At 38.4% G+C, this 26,105-nt stretch overlaps 1 protein-coding gene across 8 annotated transcripts in view; it reads right to left on the reverse strand.

Moving 5' to 3' along the window:
- Positions 1-26,105, reverse strand: part of Unc79 (unc-79 homolog, NALCN channel complex subunit) — a 238,323-nt gene that overhangs the window by 33,625 nt on the left and 178,593 nt on the right. For 6 of the 8 annotated variants that reach the window (XM_069997681.1, XM_069997678.1, XM_069997679.1 and 3 more), the window contains 10 exons: positions 25,784-25,900; positions 23,050-23,133; positions 20,511-20,613; positions 19,413-19,553; positions 17,163-17,201; positions 12,564-12,676; positions 12,392-12,477; positions 11,401-11,574; positions 8,030-8,098; positions 5,780-5,890 (listed from right to left, as the gene is read on the reverse strand). In XM_069997681.1, coding sequence (XP_069853782.1) covers positions 5,780-5,890; positions 8,030-8,098; positions 11,401-11,574; positions 12,392-12,477; positions 12,564-12,676; positions 17,163-17,201; positions 19,413-19,553; positions 20,511-20,613; positions 23,050-23,133; positions 25,784-25,900 — 1,037 coding nt within the window. The remainder of the gene's footprint in view (positions 1-5,779; positions 5,891-8,029; positions 8,099-11,400; positions 11,575-12,391; positions 12,478-12,563; positions 12,677-17,162; positions 17,202-19,412; positions 19,554-20,510; positions 20,614-23,049; positions 23,134-25,783; positions 25,901-26,105) is intronic. The other 2 variants (XM_069997680.1, XM_069997676.1) reach the window with 1 other exon arrangement.

Consider the following 26,105-nt stretch of genomic DNA (forward strand, 5'->3'; position numbering starts at 1 on the left):
AGATGGAGCCAGATAGTCAAATTAAGAGCAGAAATTAATGAGATAGAGAATAGGAAAATTATAAATAAAATTAATAAAACAAAAAGCTGGTTCTTTGAAAAAATAAATAAAATTGATAGACCTTTGGCAAGATGAATTAAGAAGAGAGGAAACACAAATTAACAAGATCAGGGATGCCATGGGAAAAATCACAACAAATACCCACGATATTCAAACATTTATAAAGAACTATTTTCAAAAGTTATACTCTCTAAAGAAAGAAAACCTAACAGAAATGGATGCATTTTTAGAGAAATGCAAGTTGCCCAAACTGTGCAAAGAAGAAGTAAATCAATTAAATAAGCTAATATCTTATAACAAGATACAGGAAATAATCAGAAGTCTTCCAACAAGGAAAAGCCCAGGACCAGATGGACTCACAACAGAATTCTATCAGACCTTTTTTTTTTTTTGGTTCCGGTCGTGGGGCCTGTACTCTGGGCCTGGGCGCTGTCCCTCAGCTCTTCAGCTCAAGGCTAGCACTCTACCACTTGAGCCAAAGCTCCACTTCTGGCTTTTTTCTTTTTGCTTATGTGGTGCTGAGGAATCGAACCCAGGGTCTCAGGCATGCAAGGCAAGCACTCTACCACTGAGCCACCTTCCCAGCCCTCTATCAGACCTTTAAAGAAGAACTAATACCCATACTCCTCAAGCTCTTCAGAGAAGCAGAGAAGGAGAGAGCTATCCCAAACTCATTATACGATGCCAATATCACACTGATCCCCAAACCAAAGACCCAATAAAAAAAGAGAACTACAGACCAATCTCCTTGATGAACACAGATGCAAAGATCCTTAACAAAATTCTAGCTAACAGAATCCAGAAACACATAAAAAAAAATCATACACTATTACCAGGTAGGCTTCATCCTAGAGATGCAGGGATGGTTTAACATACGTAAGTCAATAAATCAACAGAGCCAAGGTCAAGAATCACATGATTATCTCCACAGATGCAGAAAAGGCTTTTGATAAAATACAACATTCATTCATATAAAAGCTCTGGAGAAAATAGGAATAGAAGGAACATTCCTTAAAACAATAAAAGCCATATACGACAGACCAATAGCCAATATTATACTTAATGGGGAAAAACTACAACCAGTTCTCCTAAAATCAGGAATAAGGCAAGGATGCCCACTGTCTCCACTCCTCTTTAATATAGTCCTGGAACCCTTAGCCAGGGCAATAAGGCAAGAAAAAGACATTAAAGGGATCCGCATAGGGAAAGAAGAAGTTAAACTATCCCTTTTTGCAGATGACATGATACTATACCTTCACAATCCCCAAACTCTTAGAAATTATAAATCACTTCGGCAAAGTAGCAGGATACAAACTCAACCCACAAAAATCAGTTGCCTTCCTGTACACTTAAAATGTACAAGCACAGAGGGAAATAAAGGAAGCAACCCCATTCACAATAACCCCCCGCCCAAAATAAAATATTTAGGAATTAACCTAACCAAAGATGTAAAAGAACTATTTAACGAAAACTATAAAAACTTAAAGAAAGAAATTACAGAAGACACCAGGAAATGCAAAGACCTTCCATGCTCTTGGATAGGCAGACAATATAGTGAAAATGGCAATACTGCCAAAATTAATATACAAATTCAATGCAATTCCTATTAAAATCCCAATGACATACATTTCTTTTTCTTTCTTTTTTTTTGCGGGGTTCTGGTCATGGGGCCTAAACTCTGGGCCTGGGCGCTGTCCCTCAGCTCTTCAGCTCAAGGCCAGCGCTCTACCACTTGAGCCACAGCGCCACTTCCGGCTTTTTTCTTTTTGCTTATGTGGTGCTGAAGAATCGAACCCAGGGCCTCATGCATGCAAGGCAAGTGCTCTATCACAGAGCCACATTCCCAGGCCCCCCTCCCCAATGACGTACATTTCTGAAATACAGAAAACCATCCAAAAATTCATATGGAACAACAAAAGACCTAGAATAGCCAAAACAATTCCAGGCAAAAAAGACAACATGGGAGGGATCTTGATGCCAGACTTCAAACTCTACTATAGAGCCATAATACCAAAGACAGCATGGTACTGGCCCCAAAACATACCCAAAGACCAATGGAATAGAATAGAAGATCCAGAAATAAAACCACACACCTACAGTCAGTGGAAATTTGACAAAGGAGCCAAAGACATACAGTGGAAAAAACACAGCCTCTTCAACTACTGGTGCTGGGAAAACTAGAAGGCCACATGCAGAAAACTAAAAGTGGACCCCAACCTATCACCATGCACCAACATCAACTCAAAATGGATTAAAGACCTTAACATCAATCCTGAATCATTGAAACTACTGCAAGACAGAGTAGGAGAGACACTTGAACTTATAGGCACAGGCAGGAACTTCCTGAACAGAGTCCCAGGGTCACAACAAATTGGAGAGAGATGACAAATGGGACTATCTTAAAAAGTTTTTGCACAGCTAAAGCTAGAGCAACCAAGCTAGAAAGACAACCAACTAACTGGGAAAAAATATTTACCAGCAATATATCAGACAAGGGGTTAATATCCAGTATATACAGGGAACTCAAAAAACGAATCCCTCCCAAACCTAACAAACCAATTACTAAATGGGCAAGGGAACTAAAGAGAGACATCTCAGAAGAAGAGATAAAAATGGCAAAGAAACACATGAGGAAATGTTCACCATCCCTGGTTGTGAAGGAAATGCAAATAAAGACAACCCTGAGATATCACCTTTACCCAGTCAGAATGGCCCACATCCCAAAGTCAGCCAACGACAAATGCTGGAGGGGATACAGAGAAAGAGGAACCCTAATTACACTGCTGGTGGGAATGTACATTTATACAACCACTTTGGAAAGCAGTCTGGAGGGTCCTCAGAAAGCTAAATATTGATCTTCCTCATGACCCAGTCATACCACTTCTAGGCGTCTATTCTGAACAACAGGAACCAGTATGCAAGGACACATGCACCTCCATGTTTATTGCAGCACTGTTCACAATAGCCAGGATATGGAAACAACCCAGATGTCCCACCACAGATGAATGGATCCAAAAATTGTGGTATCTATACACAATGGGATATTATGCAGCCATTAGAAATGACAAAATAATGGCATTTGCAGGGAAATGGATGGAGCTAGAAGAAATTATGTTGAGCGAGGTAAGCCAAGAGCAAAGAGACAAACAACACATAACACATGGTCTCGCTGATAAGTGGATGTTAAATGCAAAATGTTAGGTGATACAACAAAATTAACAGGACTTAAGAAACAAAGGACTTCCACTCATCTGGTCGAATCACTACTAAATAACCCCATGCTGCTGATCACATATATGGCATATATGTGCACACCAGAGGGAAGCTAGGAGGATGACACAGAACTAGAGGGAATCAGGGAAAAACATACAACAGCAGGACCCATCAGCTGCACTGGACATTGATCAAAATAAACTAAGCATCTCAATGGCAGCAATGGGAGGGAGGGAACAAGTGGGAAAGAGGGAACAGCTGATGCTATGCAAAACAAAAGAAATGTGGGCTGGGAATGTGGCTCAGTGGTAGAGTGCTTGCCTTGCATGCATGAGGCCCTATGTTCGATTCCTCATCACCACATAAGCAAAAAGAAAAAGAAAGCCAGAAGTGGTGCTGTGGCTCAAGTGTTAGAGTGCTAGCCTTGAGCTGAAGAGCTGAGAGACAGCGCCCAGGCCCAGAGTTCAAGCTCACGACCGGACCCAAAAGAAAAAAAAAAAAAAGAAATGTACATATCACCCAATGTGGAAGAAATAACTGTATTGCAAAGCTCATAGAACTCATAAATGTTACAGACCATGATAGACAATTTGCCCCATGAAAGTTAGAATGTGTTTGTGACTTTAACTAAGCATAACTATCCCACAATACTGTGAAATTTGGGAAATTATGTAATCATTTAATCACAATAAAAAATTGGAAAAAAATTGTGTGTGTGTGTGTGTGTGTGTGTGTGTGTGTGAAATGAGGAATGGCAGCTAAAATTATGATAGAAATATGACATATGAAGGAATACATGAGTATACAAAACCATAAATAGCTTTAATTCATAAAGGAATTAAGAGATTCTCTTAATCAATACCTATAAAGTTCAGCATTTAAAGTACAAATTCATTGTGGGTTTTCATCCAGAAGATATTAAATAAAGGTAATTAAGAATAAAATAAACCAGGTGCTGGATGCTCACACCTAGCTACTTGGAACAGTAGGACAGAAAAGCCTGTGAGACCCAATTTCAAAGATAACCAGCAAGCATGGCTTGAGGCATGGCTCAAATGGTGGAGCACAAGCCTACCAAGCATGAAGCCCAAAGTTCAAGGCCCAGTACTGCCAAACAAAGAGAGAGAAATAGATGGGCACTAGTGGCTCACACCTACCTGTAATTCTAACTATGAAGAGAGAGAGAGAGAGAGAGAGAGAGAGAGAGAGAGAGAGAGAGAGAGAGAGAAATTAGGAGAAAGAGGAGGGGGAGGGAGAGAAGAGAGGGAAAGAAGGAGGAAGAGAGACAGAGCATGACTTATAAAAATAAACCATCTTTACTGCATTTAATTCTATGCTGCACAAATTTACTTTTTAAGTGAAAAGAGAAAGAAATAAATTTTAAATAAGGGGGCTGGGAAGGTGGCTCAGTGGTAGAGCGCTTGCCTTGCATGCCTGAGGCCCTGGGTTTGATTCCTCAGCACCACATAAGCAAAAAGAAAAAAGCCGGAAGTGGCGCTGTGGCTCAAGTGGTAGAGCGCTAGCTTGAGCTAAAGAGCTGAGGGACAGTGCCCAGACCCAGAGTTCAGGCCCCACAACCGAACCTCCCCCCCCAAAAAAAATAAATTTTAAAGAAGGATGTAAAATAAAAATGCTGTTTTTTAAAAAACAGAAAATATGGGTAACACGTAGCTCATAATTAGAAAGGCCAAAGAGAAGATTATCATGGAATACTGAATGTGGAAAATGGACACAAATGAATGAAGCATGGGTGTTGTAAATAGAAGGAGAGGCTTGTTATAAAATTAATTTTGGGGGGGAAAATAAAGGACTCATAGAAGTAGCCAATATGAATAAAGAAGCATTCTGAACGTTAAAGAGAAAACAAGAGAAACAAAGACTCCATTGAAAATAAGCGTGAAAAATCTGAAACTGGAAGGGCAGACATGGTCCCCCAATTTTCCCCTGCCTTCTGCTTTTCTCTTAGGACAGTGTTTACCAGTTCCCAATAAAGCAGCTCTGACCACTGGCAGAGAGTATTTTTCCACTCTCTTGGTTGTAGGGAACAAGGTGCTAAAAACAGTTAAACTGAGGAACCATGATTAAGGCAAGAAGACACAAAAAGAGATTCTCATCTCAGTGGTCAAGAATCAAGACTGAAGAAAAGACAGACAAAGGAGAACTGAGATGCTCTTTATAGGTTTTTACAAATGACAAGCAGTGATGGCTTTGCCCATAATCATGAGAGAGGCAACTTGAAAGCAACCTTCTTTAACTCTTGTCATTGAAAAATATCTCTTCAAAACCGCCTGACCTCAATTCTCCAAATCCATGCATTTTAGATGTAATATGTGTATGATGCATGTACATACGACTAAAGCGTTTCTTTCCAGTGATATGCTATAGACCTTGGGTAAAATGACACGTTTTTAACTATATTAAAGCAGTTAAGCTCCCAGAGATCTGACAGTAATTAGAGAGAGTTTCTGTTGGTTTCCGTCTTCACACAAACATACGCAGATCTTACCTTCGTGAAGGCGCGGTAACACAAGCCACACAGCTCCACCAGGTAGGCCAGAGTAAAGACAGCATTCTGAATTACAAAACTGAGAAGCTTTGAAAATGGCTCCAACAAACTCTATAATGAGATTAAGGCCAAGAAAATAAGTTTCTGGTTCTTACAGTAAAAAAAAGAAGTATTAAATGCTTATTGCATTTTAATGACACTCTTTTTTAGTTAAGTGGCTACCGTAGGAACTCTGCTGGTCTAATACAAACAAAAGCGTCCACCAATGACTCAAGAGCATAATTTAAAATTTTTATCGCTTTTGATGTGTTCATTGTTATTTTAAAGGTAATATACAGAGGGGTTAGTTACAGTTACATACGTCAGGTAAAGAGTGCGTTTCCTGTCGGACAGTGTCACCCCTTCCCCTCCCACTCTCTCCTAGTTTTTCCCTCCAATCCCCTCCCACTCTTTTAATTGTTTTTTAAAAAAACCATTTTTCCATGTAGCATCATGTACAGCTGTACCTGACTACAAACCAGTCCTGTCTGCCCGGAGCAATCCAGATCCCAGGATTTCTTGGACAGGGTTGTTTGTCCCAGGGTCTTCCACTCTGTTTCCCAGAACAGTTAGGTGTGGATGGTTCATGGGATTCAGACCCTCCACAAGCCTGTCTTCTCACTCACTCACAGAGCAAGCACCAAGTGCCAGCCTGACCCAGCCTTATCAGTGTTGATCGGAAGACATTATCCATTATGGTTTCTCTACCTGAATCTCACCCACTGGGTTTTGCTTTTTTGAGACAGTATCTCGCTAGCTCAGACTGGCCTTGAACTCATGATCCTCCTGTCTCAGCCTCCTGAGTGCCACCACTACCCCTGGTCCTAGTTTTCTTAAGTGATTTAGAAATGATGATGGAGCACACCTACTGAGGGTCAAGCAGAGCTAATGTTTCCATTCACTGCATCACACTCCTATTTCTTATAACTATCCTGGGAGACAGAATATTATAATAGGTTTAATGACACAAGCGCCGGAATCTAAGTGCTTTTGAACTCTCCCTCTTTGTAATCTTGAATAAGTGATTTAACCTCTTTAGGACTTAATTTTCTCCTCGGAAGAAGGGAAAAGATAGAGGCTTAACCTTAGAAGGGTTGTGAGAATTGAAGAAAACATATGAAATGTACTTGGCAAAAATATATTCTCCATCAGTGCTGGCTGAGATCTTCATTGTTAACCTTCTAGAACTTTAGTAGCTCTCCCTGTTTGGGAGCTGAAGCATTTAAGTAAACAAGTAACTGGCCTAAGGCCATGCAGTTATGAGATAAAATTCAAATCCAAGTTCCAGAGTAATTTTCCCAAAGTAAAACTGCTTTGTAGAGAAGGCAGGATTTAACTGGACACTTTACAACATTTTCATGCTATGACTTTTACTACTTCTGGAATTTTGTCGTCAGTCCTTTGGGTATGGTTTATAAAGTATTCCATGCTTAATGTGCAGACTTAGGTTTTGTAGGAAAGTAGTAATGAGGAAATTAAAGTCATACAGAAACCAAGTACCTAGTGATAACATTTTGATACATTTCCCTTCTTCATTTTATCCATATAACTTTTCATATAAAGAATTACCTTTTTTGGTAACTCAACAAGAAATTTACAGTATCAATTCTTCATAAACATCTATTTTTGTATGTATACTCTCCAATAAATATATTTTTGCATAAAATTTTCATTTTCATTTTCTTTGGAATATTTTCCCATGAAAAGAATGAATAAATCAAAGTATATGGGCATTTGGGAGATTCTTTTTTTCTCATATATGCAAAAATGAATTCATTAAATGTTAGTTGCATCTGAAAATGGAATTATATTTTTTGCTTATTTGTGCTCCCCACAGAAAACAGAAAAGTACAGACCCTGTAGAAAAATCTTAAGGAAATTTTTGAGGTAGTACTGTTGATTCAGCATTCTTTGCTCTGCATAATGTTGTCTTGAAATGCTGTCAGTGAATAAATAGGGATGCAAACATGTATCAAATTGATATAGAATGATTTCTGTACTTAGAAAGATCACCTAGTTAGTAGTAGGGAAGATGGATTGGTAGGCATGGCCCCAGATATTACAAACAATGGCATTGTAATATATATATATATATATTTATATTTATATATTTATATACACATCTATATAAACTATATATAGTTATATGTAAACTATATATAATTTTATATAAATATAACTTCCATTTACATTTTTCTGAAACATACATACCCTTGTGGCATTGGTGGAGGGTATCTTCAACAGGCAAATCATAATTCTCAAACTGGAATCTAAAGAACACTGAACAAATATGAAAAAATCAAAGTCTCCTTAATTTATCATTTGCTTCAAATATTTCTTGAATTTGCTTAAGCTAAAAAAGAAAAATAACTATCTCTACACAGCTTCCCAAGCCATATATTCATACACTGTCATGTTAAAATGAATAATAATGCTAAATGATTAAATAGTTAGATTCAGTTCCTAAAAGACCAAGTGTTCTAAAATTAAATCATATAGAAAATTGGATAGAGAACTGATGGATGGATGGATGGATGGATACATGAATAGATGGCCCCATAAGTGGACAGGTAGATATTAAATGTATCCAACTCTGAAGAGATACACTAATTTTTGAAAGACACTATTTTGGAAAAAAAAACCCTTAAGACCATTAAAAGCCATTAGTCCAAGTAAGAACCAGTTTCATCTGTCCTTGCTCTGACATGACATGAAAAAACATGACCAAAACCTGGGGAAAAGAAGCAAAATTTCTACCAGATAAAATCATACTGTACAAATCTAAAATAGAGGTCTATTTTGGCAAACTTCTACATCAAAATGTACTTTTTAGGCCTAGGAATGTGGCTCAGTGGTAGAGTGCTTGCCTAGCATGAATGAAGCCCTGGATTCGATTCCTCAGTAGTACATAAACAGAAAAAGCTAGAAGTGGTGCTTTGGCTCAAGTGGTAAAGTACTAGCCTTGAGCAAAAGAAGTTCAGGGACAGTGCCCAGGCCCCGAATTCAAGCCCTAGGACTGGCAAAAAAAAAAAAAAGTACTTTTAAAATTGAGTTTACTAGGTTGAAAGAAAATGTTACAGAAATAATAAACACAGATACTTTAAAAATTGTAAATATATCATAACAGCAGGTATTGTTCTGTTTCTGTAGCACACACTAAGCAGAATCCCTGGAGCAGCAAGCACGTCTACTACCTGAAAACCTGTGAGAATGCAAGTCCTCGGGCCCTACCCCTACTGAATCACAAACTCTTGAATTAGGTCCAAAAATCTGTGTTTTAGCAAGTTCTTCAGGGACATGGATGCACCCTAATGAAGTCAAAATACAGTGTTTTCAATGGCTTAATATTTTTCCAACAGATTAAAATCAGAACAGAAGTAGTTCCCTGATCTGCCTAGTTTTGATCTAGCACAGTTTTACAGAGAGAAATTTCATTGTTTGCCTTCCCATATATATTCATATGTTTCAATGAATCTCACCCTCTCTATCACTCTCTAGCAGGGAAAATTCTTACACGAATCCTAAAAATATCTTATCTTCTAAAAGAACTACTGGCCTATTGAACATGCTCAGCAACCCTAAGATGTGATGTAACACTGACTTACTTTCAACCAAGGCTGACAACAGGCTCTGTATCAAGCCCCCCACATCTCCTCCCCTGCCTCATGATTTAAAAATCAGGAAATGTCATCTTAGAAAAAAATGAAAAGGCCCACTACATGAAGCATGTTCTCCTACATAACAAGGATCAGCAGGCATGGAGGAGGCCACAGGAGGAGAACTGGTGCATTACGGTTGTGAAGGGTCTCCCTTCTCCTCATTATGCTGTCTCACTGCACGTCATTCATTAACCTTGTAGGCAAAGCCCCCATGGGCAGAGTTGATTGACACAAATTAGGCACACCAGTTATTTACAGCTGGCAAGACTTCCAGCTAGTCAGCGTGCAATTTTCAAGAATTTTGCTATCACATTTTAGCATGGGCATTTGAATTTGCTGACCTTGCCCACTCCTGCTCTTACAATTGGTGGCTCTTCAGCCATAAGGCCCCAAATGACTCTATAGACAAGGGAGGTTCCATGTAGTCGCGTTAAATGTGTACAATAGATTATTTACACACATATGTCCAGTTCCTGGATACATACATGGTTCCAAAGTATCAGTCCTCTTTGTCTGGATTTATTTAGCCACTCCAATTTGGACAAAAAGGGCTCATAGAATGAGAGAGGTGATAAAGATCTCTGTTCTGTGCTTTCACTTTGTACCATAACCTCACACTCAAAGCAGTGCCCAGCAAACCACAGGCCTCTGAATTATTAACCTTATAGAACCTATTAGTAGTATCGACCGTAGGAGGCTGATCGTGATAGTGGTGTATATATGCACAACACTCATTCCTGGAATATAGCCATCAACATGGAACATCACTCGTTAGATCAACAAGTGACTATTTTTGTCCCAATTTAAATACGTGTATCTATGAGCTGCATAAAGGGAAAAACATTTAGTGGAGCAAGCAAGGTTCAAAGACCTAGCTTTGCCACACCAGTTGTCTTCTTTCTCTGGTTATACAAAAATAAATGCCTGCAACTCTTTCCCATTTTAGAAGAATGCAAGGAATCTTTTAGTTGAAAATATATTGGACTGTAAGTTAGAAGACTTCAGTTCTGTACCTCATGTTGCCACCACCAAACTATTCAAGCAAGTTATACCACTTCTGTGAGTTGGAAACTCCCCAATTAGAAGATGGGTCATGGAAAGAATGGGTTTAATAGGTCTCTTCCGGTTGTAACAGCACAGGCTTCTGTTTTTATGTTTTTAGCAGGACCATCTTGGTAACGTCCCTGGGCTCACACGTTCAGCTAGGTAACTCAAGTGTGTGTGTGTATTCTTGAACGTTGTATAGTGTCATGCACAGCAAGCAGTTCAACAGAAATGTCATCTTGGTTCTGCAATTACATTATTCACAAGTACACGATCTCTTCCCTTTAGATTATTCTTAAAAACTGAAACTTTACATAGGTCTGAGCTTCTTAAAGACAAAAATGTTATCTATTATTACTTTTCTTACATCCATATAAGAAAAATTTTTAGGTCAAATGTCTTTCTAAACTTTTTTTTTATTTTTTGGGTCCAGTCATGGGGCCTGTACTCTGGGCCTGGGCGCTGTCCCTCAGCTCTAAAGCTCAAGGCTAGCGCTCTACCACTTGAGCCACAGCACCACTTCTGGCTTTTTTCTTTTTGCTTATGTGGTGCTGAGGAATCGAACCCAGGGCCTCAGGCATGCAAGGCAAGCGCTCTACCACTGAGCCACCTCCCCAGCCCCTTTCTAAACATTTTTTTAATCAACTAAAAATATGCAATTACTGACTGAGCTAATTATTATCAGTAAGAAAAATGCCAACCTCATATCATTCTTATTCTGTCATATCAGAAAGAACAATCTAAGCATATTTTCTTCATTTGGTGCCTGACCAATTCCTTGTAGACCTTTAGGAACACCAAATCACCTGACTCTTGTACTCATCTCTGTAAGCAGATGGTCAGAAAGTAACTCAAACTGAAGTTGTGGGCTCTGCTTACCTTCAGAGGTAAAACACAAGGCAGCTTGGCAAAAAATGTCTGGAACTGGTTGCTGATTGTGGTCCAGAGGCTACTAGGAGAATCCATGGGCAAAGCTTCCATGAATGTAGCAATGTTTTCCAAACAGCGTATCATAGCACCCCCTGCTGGTAAATTCTTTTTGTTATTTAGACCCTAAAAACACAAAAGCATAGGCAATCAACTGCTGAAAATTACACAGGAAGTCATAAAGCTACTTGGTACAGATTGCTTTAAAACCACCTATTCTCACTACAATCATGTGCTGAGTGCCTACTAGCTAGGCAAATTACTGTAATAAGCAGAATGAATATGGATATGTTTAAATAAACTTGGCGGGGGGAACTGGTGATCTTTGACTCTGTGAAAGGTGAAACGTGAGCAAGAAAGAAGTAATCTTCTAAGAATCTATAATTGGCATGGCCAGGTGCCAAGAAGAGAGAATGAGTCATGCTTGCTGGGAAGAACTCTCCAGGACAAGGCCTAGAAGTAATTACACAACAGCAACTTTTCTCCTAACAATGCCTGAGAACCATCAAACAGTGCAAAGGAGAAGAACTGGAGTCTTGCAGTATAGTCTAAAAGTACTAGAGCTAGGACTTGAATTCCATCATACAATACAGCATGACATCGTGAATATGCAGTGGAACTGTTCCACAAATCACATCTTGAGATCCTGGGAGAAGCAGTGGTGCAGAAACTCAAATCCGGCTCTCATGATACAATATACATGCTGCTCTCCTCTGTACATGTATTCTGAATTCCAGAATAGGGTGATTCTGTAGATGTGAGTTCTCAACCCCGGTGGATACCCCTTAGTTCAAGTCTGGACATTCTGGATGACAATAAGCCCATCCAATATCTAAGTTTTATGTGAAATTACTGGATTTCCCCCAGCGGTACTATTATGGAGTGACTCCAACGTGCCACATGATTTTGGCTGGGGCCTAGCCTATCATTGGAACAAACCTACCTCCAAGAGCTGACTGAGAGCAGCAATGGAGCTGAGCTCATTGAAGTCCATGAGAGACGTGGCTAAGGTCCGTAAAAAAGTCCCATCTGCAAAGACATTCATCAGATTTAGCAGTGTTTGGGTCTCTGCCTAGGCAAGCTTCCAGTGCCTGCATCTGCCGCAAGTGAATTACCTTTGATGGTGCTCTGGAACAGCTGAGGAAAGATGCCGTTAGGGGCCAGCTGATGGAAGACGCAGCGCAGAAACTGCTTAGCGACCCCAGCTGCATTGCCAGGAACCATCATGCTGCAATGAACACAGTGAGGAAAAGACACAAATTGAGTCACAGAGTGTGCGGTGAGGTACCGGAACCTAGGCATTTACACACGGATTCTCTTATGTAATGTCTCATTGCCATTTTCATCAGTGAGATGAAATAATGTAGTCAAACTTCACAATTTTTTTAAGGAAAAAGATAGTTGTGAAGTGCTAGTGACCCAGGCTATCCCTGGCTTCCTAAAGTAGAAATGTGTGTTCCAAGGCTCAGGAGAAAATGGTGTCCAGAGAATATGATAGTCAGGACTGGAACGCTAGATGAGGACTATTAGCAAGAGCCTCCCAAGGAAGTCTAATTGCCAAGGGAGTCGCTCTGAGGAAGAATGCAGTGAGGGAAATGTTCATTCCCATTGGGAGACATGGGAAGTTTTTGAGTGTCCGAGTTGATACTTGTAAGCAGGATAGGATTTTGGTAGCCAGAATTTCCCCTTCACACATTGTATACTTCTGCATGGCAAAGAGGGGAGCAAAAGATCTTTTCGTGGCCTGCTGAATAGACCAAAGTACCAGTAGAGGTATTTCCTGAGGTGGTTAGGAGGTATGCTATGGAAGGAGGAAAAGTCAAGAATCACAAATGTATTCAAGATGAGAGGTTATTACCTTATTATGTCATGCCTACCCAGAAATGCTGATGAAAACTTCTAGTCAGAAAATGATTTTCAGGAAAAACATAAAATAACTTTAAAAAATTGAGAAGTTTGTTTTACAAGGCCAGCATAGTCCCCATATTAAAATCAGATAAAGACTTTATCTGAATGAATGAATGAATGAATGGAAGCAGAATGGACAGATAAAGATAATCCAGGGGCTGGGAAGGTGGCTCAGTGGTAGAGCGCTTGCCTTGTATGCATGAGGCCCTGGGTTCCATTCCTCAGCACCACATAAGCAAAAAGAAAAAAGCCAGAAGCGGCGCTGTGGCTCAAGTGGTAGAGCGCTAGCCTTGAGCTGAAGAGCTGAGGGACAGCGCCCAGACCCAGAGTTCAGGCCTCATGACCGGACCCCCCCCCCAAAAAAAAGAATTATATATTGTGATCAAGTAAGGTTTATCCCAAGAATATAAGCACAGTTTAATATTTAAAAGTCAATATAATTCCATATATTGAAGAATAAAGGGCTAAAAACTTTTGATTATTCCAATAGATGCAGAAAATGCATTTGACAAAAGTTAACACACATGATAAATTGGAAAAGGAAGGAATTATCATCAGTCTATTAAAGGGGATCTACAAAAATATTATAGTTAGCATAACAGTGAGATAGTAAACACAATGGTAAACAAAGCAAGAATGTCCACCTCCACACCTCTAGTTTTGTCTAGGTAGTCCTAGGCACTGTTGAAAGGTATGTAAAATAAATAAAATGAGAAAAGAACAGAAAGGAAGTAACAAAATGAGTCCTTCTTTGCAGATGATATTTTTTCATATAAAATCAAATGAACAAAGCAACTTCTACCATTAATGACTGAATTTAGCTAGGATGCAATGTTAATATACAAAAATCAATTACTATTAGAGCAGTAAATAGAATTTCAAAATCTTGTTTACATTAGCACTTAAAAACATAATTCTTGGGAATTAATTTAACAGAAAATTTACTGAAAACTTGAACATTGCTGAAAGCAACAAAAAATTGTTAAAATTAAAGATCTAATGAAATGGAGGTGCATGCCATGATCATGAATTGACAATTCAATATTTTTATATCAGTTATCTCAAAACTGATTTATACTTTCAGTATAATCTGAGCAGGTTGTTCTAAAGCTTATACGGAAATTTAAAGATATATATAAACAAACACCACGCTTGAAAAAAATGACTAAAGTTGAAACACTCATTCCAACTTCATGACTTACTGTACAGTCGCTATAGTCAAGATTGTGTAGTGTGAGTTTAAGGATTAAGATTTGATAAAACTAACAGGATACTCTTACATGATGTTTTCAGTTTAACAGACACAATAGTGTCAATGAACATTTGAAAAAACTACATATCTACCAGAATGAATAAAATTTAAAAGATCAATAACTCTGAAATATGGGAAGGATGTAGAATACCCTGAAGTCTCATACATGGATGATGGAAATATAAAATAACATGCTAATTTTATATACAGAAAAAAACCATGTAATAATTTTAGATAACTATTTCTTACAGAAGATAAGTTCTGGCAATTTCTTATAAAATTAAACATATACTTATCCCAAAAGGCATAAAACATTTGTTTACAAAAAAGCTTGTATAAGGATGTTCATAGCCGCTCTGTTTATAATTGCCCCAAACTGGAAATAACACAGAAGTCCTACAATAAGAAAATGAATAAACTATGTTTGTTAAAGAAATAAACTACTTATTATAAGCACAGATGGATCTCAAAATTTTGCTGCAAAAAATTCGGACACAATTCCATTTATGTGAAGTTCTACAACAGGCAAAACTAAGCAGTGGTAGGAAACTCTGGGAGTGAAAGTAATATCCAATATTTTGACAAGGGTTTAAGTTTTGCAGGTATATGCATTTGTCAAAATTCAGTGAATATGTACTTAAGACTCATGTGACTCCTTGTATATAAATTTTATAAAAGAAACAATCATACTTAATGTATAGCATGTTGACTATCAATAATAGTATTTGAAATCTGGTAAGTCAAATCACAAGATTTCTTACCAAAAACAAAACAAAAGGTAACTATCTCAGATGATGACTATATTTTGCTGAAGGATATAGGGAAAAGTATAAAAATATATGTATTTTCCTTTAAAATGAACTCACATATAAAATGGATAGAAGGGTCATTAGTGGGTATGTGATTAAAAAATAAAATATTGAAGAATGTAAGTCTAAGATTTTATGAGTGTTCACTGTAAAATTCTTTCACCTTTGCAATATGCTTAAAATGTTTCTAACACTACAAAATGTAAGGGAAAAACAAAAGAAAAAAGTTTTGTGCCCAAATAGAGCACAAGAAAGATCTTAAGTTATAGACATGCAATGCTAAAATGATGACATCCTGTGTGTGTAGGACCTGCTACAATCATGCTGCCACATAGACTCTGTCAGTCCACACAAGAAGGGCATATGTCCATCCCTCTTTGGCAGATGAGAAAACTGAGGTGTCCAAAGTCACACATGGCATCTATTTCTGTCCTCTGGTTCTTGTTCCCTGTGTAGCCAAAGTAACCTTCACATGCTGTACACACACACAAATGTACGCCTCAGTGTTTAAAGGTCCTCCAGTGGACTTCTGACCGCTGCTAGCAGTATCCCCCAAATATGGGGTTTGTAAAACCTGGACCACCTAACAAGCCAACCTCAGCAAGAGCTTATTTACATTTCAGTACTGTTGTTACACAGGTCTTTCCAGCGTTCCTCTTGTATGCCCCTACCCCACCCCACCCCTGTCCTGAGCAAAGAATTTGAATGGAAAAAGATCCTTCCAAAAGGTAAAGCAAGACACTTCTCTCTCTAGTGGCTTCCCCTGTCACCAAACTTACAGAGACACACAGGGCTCTATGTGTCCCAGCTCCCTCGCTTGTCCACCTCATCTCACACTACTTCCAATGCTCATTCCAGCCACATTGATCCACTTCCCCAATATATAGTCATTTTCATGACTGAAAGACTTTGCCTTTGCTGCTTGCCCTGATTGGAATGTTCTTTCCAAAAATCGCTGCATGGATTCCTTTTACTTTACTCAAGTTCTGTTCAGCGACACAGATATCATTTTTCCGTCCTTAATCGTTGTATCTAAAATACCAACTCCCATCCCCCTCTATCATCTGGACTACACTGATTTTCATAGCACTTACTACTAAATGATATTAAATAACAGAATCCATTTTCTTATTAATTAGTTTGATCATTTTGTCCTTCTTCTTCAACTTGAAGGACCAGAGTGTACCATTGTAAACCACCATGTCTTCAGTATCTAGTATAACTTCATAAATACTTGCTGAATGTTAACATAGTTTTGGGTAAATATTAATTCCGACTTGCTTCCCTGATAAACTGTTTCTTAAAGACAAGAACCATGTCAGGTCAGTTTCCACACCCCTAATTAAAACTTGAGTATTGGGAATGTACTTGTTTCCTCATTTATGACATCTTATTATCACCTTAATATGACAATAAAAATTTAAACTTTTTTATTAGGGCTTGATTGTAGTTCATTAGTAGAGTACTTTCCTAGCATGCGTAAAATTGTGGGTTTAAGACTCAGCACCGCAAAACCAAACCATAAGTATCTAGCACAGGGAGACTTAAAAATACCTGTTGACTAAAATGAGTGAGTGAATGAATAAATAAAGGTATGAACACAAATTTAAAACTAGTACTCCCTGGAACTGCAACTGGAACCAACAGTAACCCTTCCATACAATACATACAAGTGTTTTTACAAACAGGGTAAGCATTCAGGGGAGCAAAAACAAAGTGAGATTTGTGTCCACTAAAGACCTTACCTTTCTGCTTGATTAGAAAAGGTAGTGCTGGATGCCAATCTAGGAAATAAAATAGACAGAGTCACACAAGTAGCTCGAGTTTTCATCATGAAAGGTGTCGGTAATGAAGCAGGATTGTGGTTCGGGTTTACAGGGGAGGAATAAGTACTGATCATTCCTTTCACCAAGGCCAGAGGGGCTACTCAGTGGTAAGCGTCCAGGGCTAAACTCTGTGTTCAATGTCATGTCATCTATTTCCACAGAGTGGCATGCAGATGCAGTTTGGTTTTCTATCATCCAGCCACAATATGGCCTCCACTGATAAATAAAAGAACATTTGACTCAGCCCATTTTCATATTTACTCAAATTACTACAAACTAACCACAAGTCATAAAAGCCTCCATAATACAGTAAAATAGGTAGCAGAGGTATTTGTCATCCAACTTTTGAATTGAAATAATGAAAAGGGAAATCCATTGCATTTAGAACAGAAATATTAGGTTAAGCAAGTGATCTATAACACATAATGTTGGAAAGTATGAAAATTTTGACGTATGGAAATCTGCTATGCCATTATGTAGAAAGAGCATGTCCTAAGTTGACGCATTTGAAGAACTTCCTTCTTTACTCCTTCCCTCTCTCCTTTCCATTTTTCCTTCCCTTTTCCCTTTCCCTTCTTTTCCTTTTTCTTCTTTTTTGTGGTGCTAGGAATCAAACTCAGCACATGCTAGGTAAATACTCTCCCACTGAAGTACATCTCCAGCCTAGGATTTCATTTGATTATTGTATTTGTTTTGTTGTTTTTGTTTTGTCATTGTACTGGAGTCTGAACGAAGGGATTCCTATTTCTTAGGCAAGTGCTCTACCACCTGTGCCATCCCTTCAGCCAGAACAATAAGTCTATCTTTTACTAAAAAGTATTGGCAGCAGCAATTCTGACCTTACATTAATAAAACCCATCAGCTCCACAAGTATTACTGATAAATAATATAGTATTTATCCCATAATGATTAAAATTAAGCCTTAAGTGAATTATTAAAATCAACGTTTTTAATGAAATAATAGTTTTCTCTCTTATCTCTCCATATTCATCACTTACTTTTTCACAATGGATTATTTTTAAGGTAATGAGTAGATGGTTACATAACTTTCTATTGCCTCTGACTATATAAAAGATACTTCAAAAGAACTGGAGGGACACGAATAATGGGGTTATATGTTTTGGGAGTCAACATTTTTTCTGTTTAACTTGAAATTATTTCTTCATTTTAAAAAAAGGTTAAATTTTAGCCCCATTAGGATTCATCTCTTCCCTTCACTCAAATGCCAGGAACATTTCCATTCTGAACTTTTATAGCACTTTACCCTCATACATTACAACACTTATTCATGTCCTATCTTGTCTAGCTACTAAGTGATTCCACATACAGTCATCTTTGTCAACAACTAAGGCACAGCTTGGCATGGTGTTGTATACCTACAATGGAAGGCTTCCATGCAGGAAGCCTAGACAGGAAGATCATGAGCCCACAGAGCTATCTATCGAGATCCTGCCTCAAAACAGCATAACAATAAGCCAAAACTAAGACACAAATTAAAGTACTTGATAGCAGGAGCAAGGTCTTAAAGCCAGTAGTCTGAAGTACCTAGCACTGTGCTAGCACAGACCGGGAACTTCATAACTTAATTATAATCTTCCTGCAGGCTGAAAGTCCTATTCCAAAAACATGTACTCTTACTTTATCAGTATATCATGCCTACACTAATGCCCCAAGTTGCATAGTTAAGTGAGTACCTTGAGATTATAAAATAGCTATAGAGAATCCATCTCAGGTAAAGAGAGATGATAACAACAGTATTAATAATAGTGGCTACTAATAGTACTACTATGGCTCCCCATAAACTACTGACAGTTCTGAGCACGATTTCCCACATTATCTCCTACAGGAATAGGGAAAAAATGGTTTTTCCCAGTATAGATCCCTCTCTCTTCCCTCTGTTATTGTGATTCATGATCCTGGACAGCTGGGGAATTTGATCAAAAGATCAGCTCATTTTTAATGAGTTTTTTGTTGTTGTTGTTGGTTATGCAGCTTGAACTCTGGACTTGGGTGCTGATCAGCTCATTTTTTAAAAACTCATCTGAATTGATATGGCAGATTCCAAGCATTTACAAGGTGAGTGCTTGATTTTCAAACTGCTGGTTTTATATCATGATAATGCTTTGATAAGGCTCCTTCCTATAAAATAGAACAGAAGCCAATATTCACCTTCCCACAGACTGCATGATATCCAGCAAGAGTGGGGCTGCCAAGTCAGGGCTTAAGTGAATGAATGTGGAGAGAACCACAATAGCCAGTCCAAGGGTTTCTTCATCATATTCTTCAAGAATGGCTCCACAGTCATGGCATCTACAAAGAAAACAGAGAAAGGCTTTCCATGAAAGCCAGTCATGGTTCAGGGTAACACACAGCCATTTCTCACTAAGTCTTAGAAAATTCCCCCAAAAGGAAGTTAATGTCCCCAATTCTAACAGCAGGTGGCTCACACACAGAAAGAGTGCATACAACAGAGTCATGAAAGTTCCTTAGGTCACTAAAGACATACTCAGCACACTTCACAAGCCTCTGAGTTTTGGTCTTCTTTTAGAATGAGCACCAAGAATACTGACGTGATACTTATGGAATGGTAAGCATGTGAAAATAGGGCTAGGGAGAGTTGTAAAACATATTTTGAATTTGTGCCAGTCTTAGGGTTTGAACTCAGGGTGCTATCCCTGAGCTTCTGTGCTCAAAGCTAGCACTTTACCACTTGAGCCACAGAGCCACTTCTAGTTTTTTGCTAGCACCAGGCTCTTCCTTTTTCATCCTAAATATTGAATCACATATAAGCCAGGTACCTGTGCCTCACACCTGTAATCCTACTCTCAGGAGGCAGAGATCTGAGGATTGCAGTTCAAAGCCAGGCTGGGCAGGAAAGTTCATGAGATCTTATCTCCAATTAACCATCAAAAAGCTGGAAGTGGAGCTGTGGCTCAAGTGGGAGAGCTCTAGCCTTAAACAAAAAAGCTCAGGGACAGAGCCCAGGCCCTGACTTTAAGCCCTGGAACTGGCGTGTGTGTGTGTGTGTGTGTGTGTGTGTGTGTGTGTGCGCGCGCGCGCACGCGCGCGCACAAACAAAAGCGTCACATAATACATCATTTGTAAATTCACCACGCATACCAACATTTATAGCTACAGTCTTTTAAAGAACACAGTGTGACTTAAAAACAAACCATGTTTCTTCTGACACCTTCTTACAACTCTTACCACTGTGGTGACCAAACCAATTCTATAAACATGGTGAAGAAAAGAATGGTGTGAGCTTACTTGTCTGTCATCACTGTTGGCTGCTCATCAGTGAATTCTTCTGGTGCAGGCACAAACATGCTGACTATGCTCGGTGCTGACAGTAGGCTGGATTTAGTGGCACCTGGGTAAGCAGCAAAGAGATAATCTGTGAATAAGGATCAGCTCCAGGGGCCAGATGAAGGCCTGGTCTGCTCCCCTAAACCCTCTGAAAATCACATTCAGAGGACTATGACTTGAACATCCTAACTGCATTATGGAAAATCCTCACCAGTGCAAGAAGTCAAGAAAGATGGTTATTTGTTTCTGCTTATGTGATTTTAAGAGCTAGATGTCTACCTCTCCCTTGCTTCATGAATTCAATAAAATCAGAAAGGGTTCACATGGACCAACGGTACTAGAAAAGATGACAAAGAAAAGGGAAAATTGACTCTAGGGAACTCCTAAGTCAGTAGTATCCTTACTTGCTAGCATACATGAAAGCTGTTCACAAGATGCTGCATTTCTAAAAGCACAAATGCACATCAACAGTAAAGTGTTATTAGTATGATATGGAAATAAGATTCTAGAACTTCACACAGCTAAGCAAAGGGGGATATTTGAACTATCTTTAAGTCACTTTCTAATATCCCAAACTGGAATACAACTGTTAATACAATGTTTATCAACTATTTCTGATATAACATTGCTTCCCAAGTATATATAAGTGTATTATAATGATGTTAAAGTGGAAGCAATAGCACAAATTACAAATTTGTTATTAAATAGAAAGACAGCGCAAAGTTGCTTCATTAAATGAAAACACAGAAAGCTTAAATACAGTATTTCACATTTCTTGAACATTGTTTACTAGATGCCAAAATGCCCATGCTAAAAGTGGAAGAATTCAGTCCATAATATATATGATAATGCAAACTGGAGACATGTGACTAAATAAACTATTAATTCAAGACTTTGAGGATTATTGTCAATTACTATTATATAGTAATCACAACTAAAGTCAAGACAAGAGAAGAGATGTGGTCCTTTTGGTAGTTTCAAAACCATCATTAACCTAAGAAGAGTCATCATGTTTTACAATAGCATGATGAGGGGTTTTTCCCCCTATATCACAAACACAGCATATGATGCAGTATTTATGATGATGATCTGTAAAAACAGTTAGGTTAAGTCACTGGGCATTGGTCCTTCAAGGAAACATTAGCTGAATCAATCGATTCCTGAATCCTGCATGAAAAGGAAACAATGATGTACAAGGAGGAGATGGGAAGTAGAAAAAGGAAGCCACAGACCTCAGCTCCCTTCTGCTATAACTGAGTCATCACCAAGTCTGCACTATTCAAGGAAGTTCCCATGGCCCCCCAACCACTCCCAACACTTGGGACACCACAACTATGCTTCCCCTCCTGAATATTCAGAGTACACATTGAACAGAACTAGAAGCAGCAATAGAGGGTTCTAAAAAACTTGAATGTGGAGAGGAGAATTTCAAGACTGGAAAGGCTGACAAAAGCCCCGTTGGAATCTTGGAGGTAAGAGAAATGATCAAGATGTGTTTGTCTCAAAACACACACACACACATCAGGCACCTAGCTGCACTAAAGGGCTCTTTCATTTACCATGAATAAGAGAAAGACCAGTTTTCCATGTTGGCTCCTTTACCTCACTGTTCTTTTTCTGTTAAGTGACCAGATCTCAAACAAGCACCAAAGATTTGTTCAGCCACCTTCATTTCTATTCATGTTTTCCTACCCTCATAGATTAGAAGAGTCTTACCTCATCTGATAAAATGTCTAAAAAATGCTACTCAATACTAAAATAGTGTTTATGAAAGTTGGAGATTAATATCTCTACACTCCTTAGGAAAACCAGAATAATAGTATGGTCTAGAAAAACAATCTGCTGGACTTAAGAGACTACTTATGAAATGTCCTCATAATTCTTTTTTTAAACCAAAGATAATATAATCTGTCCTCTGAATTTTAAGAATATAAATAAGGACTCACTACTTTCATGGCTAAAATTAATAGGATGGATTTTGAAAATCATAGTTTTGATGATCCTAGCACAGACTTATGCTCTGCTTCCTTCCACAGGGAGCCTAAAGTCAAGTATATATTTTCAGTATGCAACTCAGCTGGAAAAGAATCTGTTCACTTATGACCTCAATGTTCTAGAAGAAATATAGATAAGCAGGATCACATTCAGAAAAATAGAGTGACATGAAAATTGGTACATATTGGAGGAACGCTGAAGGGCCCGGGGGTGCCTGGTCTAGAAACAGCTCAGGGAGTAAGCACTGGTGGCTGTCTCCACGTGTCCAAAAAGTTGTGTGAGGGATACTAGATTTTTGTGTGGCCCTAAGGGATAGAAAGTCACTGATCATATTGGTAATATTCTAAAATAAAATGTCATGCATTCCCAGTCCCTGGAGGTATTTAGCAGAGGTCGGACTACTTCCTGGAGCTGCTGAACAGCCCTCAAAACCTGCTGGGTAATTCAGTGATGGACATAAATAGTCTTTCAGCACTACAGTCTGAGATTCTGTGACTCAACCAACCTCTCATTCTCAATGGCTGTCCCTCCAGGTCAAGGTTTAGGCACATTGGCACATTACACTGGCGTTTCCCAGGCTGTATCTGTTCTGTGGATAAACAGAGCATTTCAGTCTTCAACATGGTCAGTTTAGTACAACTTACATTACAATCGATATAAACAATACTCTCTTAGGGTCATTGTTTTGGTCATTGTCTTTGTCAACTATTAACATTTAAAGGAATCACCTGGACTTTACAGTAGGATTGTTTGAATGTTTGCTATAGAGCTGCCATTCACTTGAATGAAAAGCATCTGAAAGCAAGAGAACATACAGAAGTATCCAACCTCCACCCCACCTCAAAGAAGAACAAGTCTTGTATCTCCTGATATGAAATGAATGGCCCATATCATAGCCCTAAAAGAAATGTTTTATGAAAATCAACAAATACATAAGTGATCATTTGGAGCAACAACCAAAAACTTCATACAGAAACACATGGGCCCATGAAGAGGAAATGGCGAGCAGTTGGTTGGGCAACAGAGCACAGAAATAGAGGGCAGAAGCAGAAATCCTGGCAAGGTGCTTCAGGGATGTTCATTCACAGGAAAGATAAGGCACAGAAGCAAGTCATCTCAATGTATACGATAGAGAGATGGTGCTCTGAGAGTGAGCTGGTGGGTACAGAGCTGGGGCATCCATCAGGACTCATGTTTCAGGTCACTTTTCTCAGTGTGTGTACATGGCCAGATTTGCTCTTGTTTGAGACTAGTGAGTCACTGAATCAATATGGGGTTTAAAGTGACATGCCACCTAAATATCACACTACACATTCATAGACTCTGCCCGAAAATGGCAGTAATAAAAATGAGAATATTAAAACCAGGTACTATGGTATGTGTCTGTGGTACTAGCTACTCAAGTGGCTGAGACTGAAAAATGATTGGAACCCAGAAGTTCAAAACCAGCCCCAACAATATCTTTTTTTAAAAAAAGAAAGATAAAGGAAGGAAAGAAAGGGAGGGAGGGAATGAAGGAGGGAGGGAGGGAGCAAGGAAGACGGGAAGGAAGGAAGGAAGGAAGGAAGGAAGGAAGGAAGGAAGGAAGGAAGGAAGGTAGGAAGGAAGGAAGGAAGGAAGGAAGGAAGGAAGGAAGGAAGGAAGGAAGGAAAGAAAGAAAGAAAGAAAGAAAAAGAAGGAAAGAAAAAAATCTTGAGATGAAACTCTAGTAAAACATATAGTAACAGAACCAACTTAGAGAATGGAAAACTCAGATGAAAAATTCAGGCAACATGTAAATAAGTGTTTAAATGAAAAATCAAGTAACATGAACATAGTTGAATGAAGTCTGGTTGAAAAGTAAAAACAAATCAGTTAATGGGTTATTTGACATCATGTGGTGTTTATGTTAAAATTCAGATCAGAAAACAAAATCAATTTGCCTTTTTATTACTCAAAAAGTCAACCAAATTGGGTTGTAATTATAGCCAGAATCTAAAATGGTTAGTTTAGGCTCAATTACTTGTTACAAAAACAACAGCATGGTAAAATAATTTTCAGAGCTCAGCTTAACCTAGGAATTTAATATCAGAGACCCAGCCAACAAAAGCTGCCATTCTCAGATCCTTACACAGCTTCCACTCTGTACAGATAGAAAAAGTCTTGTTTGGTATGAACAGAAAGACTTCGCTCATGCCGAATAACCTCCTGAGATTGGCCATCCAATGGCTATTTTTTTCCCTTTTCTTCCCTGCCTACTGGCTTCTGGCTATTCAGTGTTCACTCCCATAAATTTTTAAATGAAGACACTAGTTCCTTAGACTGTTAAGAACTCTTACCAAGTTCAGGATAACTGGACCTGTCTCTTACATGCAGATTGGGTGTGTTATGTGGAACTTAATTATTGAAAAGAGGTCTTTTTTTTTTAAGAATAAAAGGACAAGTAAAAAGATACAATCCCCCATGTATACGTAAATAAACAATTACACACATATACACATTTATATACATATATGTTATAATTTATAAACAGAATATCAGGGTCTTGGTTTTATAGATATTGTAATTGCTGGTCATCATAAAGATTATTAAAATAATTTCTTATACCCAGAAAGTACTAAAAAGACTAAAAGAATAAACTTTCATTTTCACAGTGTATGCATGCTTCAAAGTGTTTCATATATCATCTTGTACCTCAAATGATCCATTTAATTAAATAAAAAGAAAAGGCCACTTAAAAGAAGCTTGCAGCTTAAGAAGGTAGTAAATGTGAAGAAGAAAATAAGAAGTTTAGAAAATACCCTGACCATGATTAAAATACAACATGTCATGGCAGTCAATTCTTCCTCTAAAACGGAGGTTAGATGTAGTTCCATCTTATGAGTGTGAACGTGTGTGACTATAACCTAGTGACCACTTCTAATACACAGAACTCATTCCCAAACCTACAGGATTGTAACATCATCACTAAGCCTACATTTGTTTTTCCTCTTATTACTTCTACTAACACTTGCTTACTTTTGGGTACTTTGTAATTTATAGAACAGAGAATATGGTAACACCTAAAATCTGGATCTTAAAGAAAAAAGAATTGGGTGAGCCTAGATTCTCTAGAACACTTGGAATGTTTAAATCAACTTTTTAATTATTTCAGGTTTTTAAAATTATTTGAACCAAAGAACATGAGAGAAAAACTATTCTTCTGGCATTAGCTAATCTGAGAGGTTGAAAAAAAAAAAAGAAGAAAAAGCTTGACCCACCAGTATCCCAGTTGCTGATGTTATGGGGGGCGCTAGACTGATGCTCCAGCTGTCGCTTCATTAACTGGCTCATTGTCAGAACTCCCAGGGATCCCCTTTTCATCTGCCTATACTGAGCTATATGAAGGAAATTAGGAGATGATTACTAGGGGGAATAAAATTCCACAGAGCACAAAGGCCTACACATCTGTATGAATCTTAATTGAACTTCATTATCCAGTCATATTTTTTAGCACGTTACATGCTCCTATCCAAGTGAAAACTAAGGCACTATGTTGTTCCAAGTGTCTTTCCTTACTCAGTATACACAGTAACAGTGTCC

Source organism: Dipodomys merriami, unplaced genomic scaffold (assembly GCF_024711535.1).
Source record: "Dipodomys merriami isolate MVZ:Mamm:240054 unplaced genomic scaffold, mDipMer1.0.p SCAF_50, whole genome shotgun sequence".
Taxonomy (NCBI): Eukaryota; Metazoa; Chordata; class Mammalia; order Rodentia; family Heteromyidae; genus Dipodomys; species Dipodomys merriami.